General features: G+C 31.2%; 1 protein-coding gene across 2 annotated transcripts; it reads left to right on the top strand.

The window, feature by feature from the left end:
• The first annotated feature begins 272 nt into the window (after positions 1 to 272).
• LOC141701629 (uncharacterized) lies at positions 273 to 4,492 on the top strand. Of its 2 annotated transcripts, none has more exons than XM_074505262.1 (5): positions 273 to 643; positions 2,643 to 2,939; positions 3,192 to 3,407; positions 3,604 to 3,732; positions 4,125 to 4,492. In XM_074505262.1, the coding sequence occupies exons 1-5, from the start codon at positions 407 to 409 to the stop codon at positions 4,329 to 4,331; spliced, it is 1,086 nt and encodes a 361-aa protein (XP_074361363.1). In that variant the 5' UTR covers positions 273 to 406; the 3' UTR covers positions 4,332 to 4,492. The 2 variants fall into 2 exon arrangements, with proteins under 2 accessions (XP_074361363.1, XP_074361364.1); XM_074505263.1 differs by lacking the exon at positions 273 to 643 and adding an exon at positions 2,345 to 2,534.
• Positions 4,493 to 7,836: the final 3,344 nt, after the last annotated feature.

The raw sequence follows: 7,836 nt of genomic DNA, 5'->3' as shown, positions 1-7,836 counted from the left end.
AATTTTTTGTATTCTTCTCTGCGTAAATAAGATTGCATATTTTTCTAAGCTGACGACTAAATATTGTTAATGTTCATCCGCGTCACTGACTTACGGGCCGACCAGACTAATTAATTGTAGTACGTGTTTCACATTATTATATTTCCTGCCCTTTTTTTACTAGCCTCTTTACACCGCCCCACGTGTCCTAACCACACATCTCCTTTATGTGGCCCAAACACAACACAAAAATGACCATCTATCCTATATAAACAAACACTTATAAATAGTGTTAGTTTCAAGCTTAGCTATAAATTTCACGGGATACATAAAAAAGGTGGAAAACATAATAAATAAAAGGAGTAGAGGAGGAGGTTAGAACAGTAAATAAAGAGAAAAAGGGAAGTATTGCATGCTGGTGAATTGAATGATGGAAGGGATGAAGAAAAGTGAACAAGTGATGGACGGTTCAGATATAATAGAGTTGGTTGAGAATGATAAAGTGTTTAGTAATTATGTGGATCATAAGTTTGAGGAACTTGATGCAGATTGTGATGGTAAGCTCTCTTTGAAGGAGTTACAACCTGCTGTTGCTGATCTTGGTGCTGCTCTTGGTTTGCCTGCACAGGGCTCTTCTCCTAATTCTGATCATATTTATTCCGAGGTACTGTATATTAAAATCTCATTTTTATGAATTGAAATTTCATTATTCAACGATGCCTAATTTTATAACCAAACATGCAGAGATTATGTATAGGGCTTTGGGCATGGGGGGACAGTTCTACTGTATGTGAAATGTAGGCAGGGCCATGGGAATAGCTCGTCAATTTACTTACATAAACCCCACCGGCAATAATACCGAGAAATGTGTCTATTTTTAGTGTTGGACCATTCCTTTAGGATATAATTCTACACGAGGAACCGACTTGTTTCTTGTCATGACATGAGTCTAAAACCAAATCAGATTTGTAATTTTCAATCACTGTAATAACCTTGCTTTTTTGTTTCTCACAATTATCCGGTCATATATCATGTTCTTTTTCAAAGCATTTGATCAAATTCATAAATTTTAGTACTGCCCATAAGCACACACTAAAACAAATCCTTTAAGATAGGAGTATATTATATGTGCAAAAGTGCAAAAGAGTTGAAGATCATAGACGAGACGTAGTACTTTTTATTTGTTGTGCTACAAATATATATCATAAAATATGTATTGCATAGACATGTTATTCTCTAGAAGATGCTTTGGGACTTTATCTTATTGATATGATTCTTTTAGTTTTACGAGTAATACTTTTCTTCATTCCTGCCGACCTGCCTTTATCTTCTTGATAGAAGATCTCTGGATACGTGGAACATTGTAAATAGACTAATTATTATTCTGGGAAAGCTCCAACTATTTTTTCTTTTTACACAATTCCAATTCTATATGTGGTTAAAATATTGTAGTACATAATTTGTTACCAACATTATCATAGTAGAAGATAAGAATGTGAAACTTGAGTATGACATGGTGGACCACCGGAGGTGATAAGCATGTACATGACATCTGCAAAATGTATATTTTCTCCTCTACCTTGAAAACATCTCATGCCCCTAATATCACCATTTTTTGAGATACACCTCTTTGTTCAAGTAATCACTTTAAATATGAATACTCATGGGAAATAATTTTTGACGCGTTTGATGTATGCAGTATTTCAAGATTATGGTACTTATTCTCACTTGTTAGCTGAAACTAATTTGCAATTTCAAAAACCACCTGACCACCATAAATATTTTGGTCACAATTCAGTGAATATGATTAACTGGGGGAGTGTATCCGTAGAAATGAGCTTCAAATTTGAGCTTCAATAAAAATGCAAAAATTACGATGAGATGTATTACTAGAATTATAAATATCTCATCTTTATGATAATTTAGCCCTGACTACTTTACAAACCTGGTTTCGACTCCAACACTGCCTGGTTGATAGGATAAAATTCATAATGCAACCTGAAAATCATTACTATTGTTGAGAAAACGTAGTCAGTGTACGTGTATAAATATGTGAAGGGGGAGCGTAATTAGTAAGTTTTAGTCTTGTTATGCATCATGTATAAGTGAAGATGGAAATGTGTATGTGCTTAATTTGGTGTCCATAAGAGTTAGGTAAGTTTCAGGAGACAGATGAGAAGTGTGTAGGGCCTATGAGATAAGAAAATATGGATCACTGAAAGTAAGTTCATGGTTAGAAAATCTATCTATCAAACTCACCAGGATAATTAAACAATAGCCACTCAAATTCAGATTAGAAGTATTAAACCATAAGAAATGAGATAAGGTCACCCCCCAACAATGTAATCTAGTTTCTATCCCGTAATATGTGACATACTAGTAAATATTCATTTTGCATTTATATAACACAAGTTTTATACAAATAACCTCCTACTAAAGTCCCATATGTGCCTATCAGCAGATACATATAATCCACATCTTTTTCATTCTTTATTATTCGTCACACGTAAAATAAACTTGATCATTTACATACACATAGCAGTTTTTGTCAGACAGTAAGTTCAGATAGTAGTTTGATTTTTGTCGTCCACACTCCAAATTTTTATCACAGTATCGAAATTTTTGTTCAAGTCTGTTTGTATTCACATGTTTATATGTTTCAGGTTCTAAAGGAATTCACTCATGGAAATGAAGAAAATGTAAGCAAACCTGTGTTTAAAGAAGTCTTATCAGATATTTTTCTAGGCATGGCTACTGGTTTGAAGCGTGATCCAATTGTAATATTACGGATAGATGGAGAGGATTTGCTTGAGTTTGTTAAGAACCCTAGTTATGAACCGGAGATGATTTGCATTTTTTCTGAGATAGCTTCTCCTGAACTATCAGTGCATGAACATATTGTAAAGGCGTTTGAGAAACTTAAAGTTGAACAAGGGATGCCTCCTGCTTCAGACTCTTGGGTAAGTATATGCCCTTATGTATATGCACTTAGTAACTTACTTAAATATGTGTTCAATCTCGATTTCCACAAACTATTCGGATGGACTTTCGCAGTACTAATTGTACCTCTAAAGAGACTTTCTTATATATGCAAGTCCTGGAGAAAAACTGCACAGATATACAAGCACAAGATTCCCGTAGGCAGAATCAGCAATTAATTATAGTTTACTGATTCATGTGTTTCTTCTTTTTTGGTGACTTTCCTGCTGCAGGTTATAAGTAATGTACTTGATCCAGTTCTGCAAAACTGTCCTGTTAATGGTGAGCCAATTGTTAGTCAGGAAACCTTTCTGGTAGAGTTTAAGAGGGTAGCGGAGAGTGTGGCTCTGCATCTAAGGGAACAACCGGTGATTGTTGCTCACAGCGAGAGCACATTCGATGGAAGTGGCATTAAGAGACTGTTATCTAATAAATTTGAACTAGACAAGGTTAGTTTTTAGCTGTCTTCTCATTTATGTGCTTAAAACCAGACACCAAATCCTTGCAATTGAACAATCAATTAAGTCACATTCAATAAATCTAGAACTTCAATTTTTGTTCCTAGCTAACTCTAAAGGTTGTATAAATTATGCTCCATTTAAATGAGTTGCATCGATCCTTACTTAACATTGATTTGTTTATTAGATACTTGATTCAGCAATGAAATCTGTTCCAAAGGATCGGAGTGGGAAAATATCAAAAGAATATCTTCGTGTTGTACTCGACGTCCTGGCTCCATCTGCTGGTTTGCCACCAATAGGTGCAATTGATCAGGTTATTTTACAATCTCTGAAAATAAACCTCAAATTCACTAGCTTGCGAGGTTATTGATTATCTCTCAGCATTGTGTTTAAAATCTACATAACTATAACTATACGGAGGCTAAATACGTGCCAAACCTCTTAATATAAGATCAACACATGAAACCCTAATGATTTTCTTAGTAGATTGATTATTGTACAAACATGAGCTTTCAGGGTTGATTGTATTCAAAATCAAGACTAAATAGGTTGAAAATGTATTTCAGTGGATAAAGTAGAGCAAAAAGGTCTACAAATCTTCATTTCATCTGTTTAAAATCACTGTAATGGGTTTTGCGGCTTGCAATTAACTCTGCATATAATTGATAATAAAGTGACAAATTTAAATCCAATGCCTATGTGCAGATGGACACGATTGTCGCAGACGCCCTAAAGATGATGGATGCAGAAGATGGGAAGATTATTAAAGAGGAAGAGTTCAAGAAACTAGTGGTAGAAGTACTGGGGAGCATAATGCTGCAGCTAGAGGGAAATCCGGTTTCCGTATCTACAAACTCAGTTGTGCATGAGCCATTGACCTCTGCCTCTACACTGTTACAGCCGTCTTCTTAATTCACATGTTGCTAATTAACAGGTTCCTTGTCATTGGCATCTCTAGTCTTTTACATGACTTGAAATACTGGAAATAACAAGGGCTGTCTGTATAATTATGTTAAACGAAAAATATTGGTCATTATGTTGACTGGTTAGATACTGAGCTGCTTAACTTACTACTCCTCGGTATAAATTAATTTAGCTTGCTTTTTTACACAATGTTTATATTAGAATACTACGACCTTTCTCTGACATATCATATCAAAGGTCAGGCTCTGGTTCGACTCGATGACGCCTGGACATTCTCATAATTTATTTATGATGAACATTAAAGACATATTAATATCCCAAATATGGGTGTCTGTGACCAATAGACCCGCTTTTAGGTGGGGGGTTTGTTAGAATGCTAATATAAGATCATGTAAAAGATCTTTTTCTAATAACTGGTTTAATATGAGATTTTGGAAAGAATTTTTCTGTAATAACTTAGATTTTAGTACGAACTCTCAAAGATATTTCCTTCGTTAGGCCATTTTTCCGGTGAAAGACAGAAGGCGTGCATTGGATGTACTCGTTGGGGTTTGATTTAGCTTTCAAGTGGATTACAAAATGGGTTAAATATCAAAGTGGTCACTAAAGTGGAGGTCATATATCACTTCACTCATAGATCTTAACGGGTATCATTTCAATCACTAAAGTCACAATAAATATCAATCAAGTACCTCCAAATTTTAGTTCAAGGAGTAAAAATATTATTTATAGAGTTTGACACATTATTTTTGAATACTACCGTAACCAAGTAAGAGGTTATGACTTCTAGTATTTATGATAATATATTTAGATTTTATAAAGTTTATTTACTATTTATTTTTTATTATATAATTATTATTTTTGTTTTAATTAAAAATAAATAGTAAACAAAATTGATAAAATCTAAATATATTGTCATAAATACTAGAAGTCATAACTTTTTACTTGGTTGTGGTAGCATTCAAGAACAATGTGTAAAACTCTATAAATAATATTTTTACTCTTTGAACTAAAATTTGGAGGTACTTGATTGATATTTATTGTGACTTTAATGATTGAAATGATACCCCATTAAGATCAGTGAACGAAGTGATACATCACCTCCACTTCGGTGACCACTTTGATATTTAACCCATTACAAAATGGAAAACTACATGATTGAGTTCATTTTCATTAGGCTGTTCAAAAATTTATCAATTACTCAAATGTGTTCTTTATTAGTATCTACCTATATAACATCACATGTAATCTATTATCTATCTATTATTTATCTATCTATCTATTACTTATATTACTTATATTTATTTTATTTATATATTAAATGGCAACACAGGGTAAAAAGAGCTATTTTAATGACCGTAAAATTACGATTTCACCCTTTTATTTTGAAAATTTTAAAAAATACCATTCTTACAAAATTATTGTAAAAATTATGTACTATTTTTGTATTCAATAGGAATCTCCTTTTATTTTGAAAATTATAAATTAAAAAATTACTGTAAAAATTATGTACTATTTTTGTATTTAGAAATCAAACCCCACACTTCCTATTTACAAATTTCATGTCGCTACCACATGTGCTACATAGTTTTTTATTCACTTTGAATTTTTTTTTGATAAACCATATTCTCTCTTTTTAATCAAATTCTCTTTTTATAACTTTAACTTTTGTGTAAATAAAATGTTGGCTTATATTATTTATGTTACTATGTTATTTAAGCAAACACACACATTTATATAAATTATTTTGTTAATTATCATAATTTATATTTTTTTATAATATTAAATATTTCTTTTTTACTTTATTTGAATTTGTTTTTTAAAAATTATAATTAAGTTTAATTAAGTTTGACTTAATGAGTTTGCCAAATCAAGAGTATTCAGTTTAATTCGGGAATACTTGGAATGAGTACCCGGATAAAAAAAATAAATATATTTAAAATTGTGAAAAGTGTGATCCAGAAATAGAAAAAGAAAACTTTTAAAACTAATTTATTAGTATAAATATGTATAATATAAAAATTACATATTACTTTAAAGATCAAACAAACTAGAAAAATATGTATTACTCTTATTATTATCATTATTGTATACATCTCCTAGATAACGGAAAAAATATTAATTATAATTCATTACGGGGGTGAAAATTTTTAACCTTTTTTATAAAATCTGGCATATATAGATTACATAGTGAGGTGAATGAGTAAATTTTGTAATACTCTTAAATAATTAAATAACTATAATGGTTCAATTTTATTTTTATCATTTATTTTTTAATTTTTAATCCGAGTAGGACCGAGTTTAATCCGAACTAGACTCAAAAGCGGGTTTTATTCGACTAATGAAAAATCAGCTCGAGAATATGTTCGAATATATGTACTCGGTCTATATATTGGCTATGACGATCGAGTTTTTGAATTACGATTTGGATTAGTCGAATAGTGACCCGTTCATGTCGAGGATTTAGGGAATTCTTAGGGGCCGGGGAACGAGGCAAGTTTTATAAATATTTCAGGGATTGAGGCGGAGTTTAAGATTAGTGTCTCCTCGAGCCCGACATGTGTGTGTAAATATGTGTGTATGTGTGTGTATATATATAATAGGATTTATACTATTAGTATATTCTAAATAATCTATACTTTTCTTAACCAAATTTTTACAATGTAGTATAATATATGTTTTTAATTTTTAATGTGTCATTTCTTTGTATTAGAATTCAATTTTAATATGATTTTGATGTTAAAAAATTGAGATATTATTAGTATTTTTATATAATAAGAATTATTAGATTATTTTTAATCATAAAAACTTATTAAAATTACAAGATTATTATTTTTAATTATTTCCCGAATTTCGTGGAAATTCCCGTTCGGGCGGGGATCGGAGAGCAAAAGAATCCCCGTTCAGGGTTAGGGGCGGTGATAATATTTCCCGACCCCGAAGTGACACGATGCATATCTCTACAAACAAACTTCAAATATTTTTGTTATAATAACCTAATTTTGATTTGTTTAGTAATTAGTCTTATATACCTTATAATAAGTATCTAATCTCAAAATTCGCGTGTTGAGCGATGATCGAACCTTACTACAAAAAGTAAACTCTCACCACTTAAATTACCTAATAAAACTTTAACCTTACTATAAAAAGTAAACTCTCACCACTTAAATTACCTAATAAAACTTTAACGGAATGTTTGAAAAGAAAAAGAAGTAAGACAATTCAGTGATAAACTTTATCTCATCACATTTTCATTTATTTAAATGTATGAGATGTAATCAAATTTATAAAAAAATTATTATTCTTTATTCTGTAATTGCTATGCGAATATAAATAAAGTTAAAACAATCATTTTACATATTAAAAAATTATTTCTTTATAGGTACAAGTTCGTTCGAGATAATATGATAATATATATATATATATATGTAGTACATATATATAAAGGCCCGTGCTTCGCACGGGTTTTTACGCAAGTTTATTCACTTATAAC

This window comes from Apium graveolens, unplaced genomic scaffold, assembly GCF_009905375.1.
Source record: "Apium graveolens cultivar Ventura unplaced genomic scaffold, ASM990537v1 ctg4220, whole genome shotgun sequence".
NCBI classification, from domain to species: Eukaryota; Viridiplantae; Streptophyta; class Magnoliopsida; order Apiales; family Apiaceae; genus Apium; species Apium graveolens.
Note: the sequence above shows the minus strand (reverse complement) of the source record. Positions and strands in the feature narration are given on the sequence as shown.

What these genes read in the sequence shown, in the direction of transcription:
- LOC141701629 (XM_074505262.1), top strand. Translation starts at nt 407, where the DNA reads ATGATGGAAGGGATGAAGAAAAGTGAACAAGTGATGGACGGTTCAGAT. An exon ending in ATAAATTTGAACTAGACAAG is followed by an intron (nt 3,408 to 3,603) that starts GTTAGTTTTTAG and finishes TTTGTTTATTAG; the next exon opens with ATACTTGATTCAGCAATGAA. An exon ending in CAATAGGTGCAATTGATCAG is followed by an intron (nt 3,733 to 4,124) that starts GTTATTTTACAA and finishes GCCTATGTGCAG; the next exon opens with ATGGACACGATTGTCGCAGA.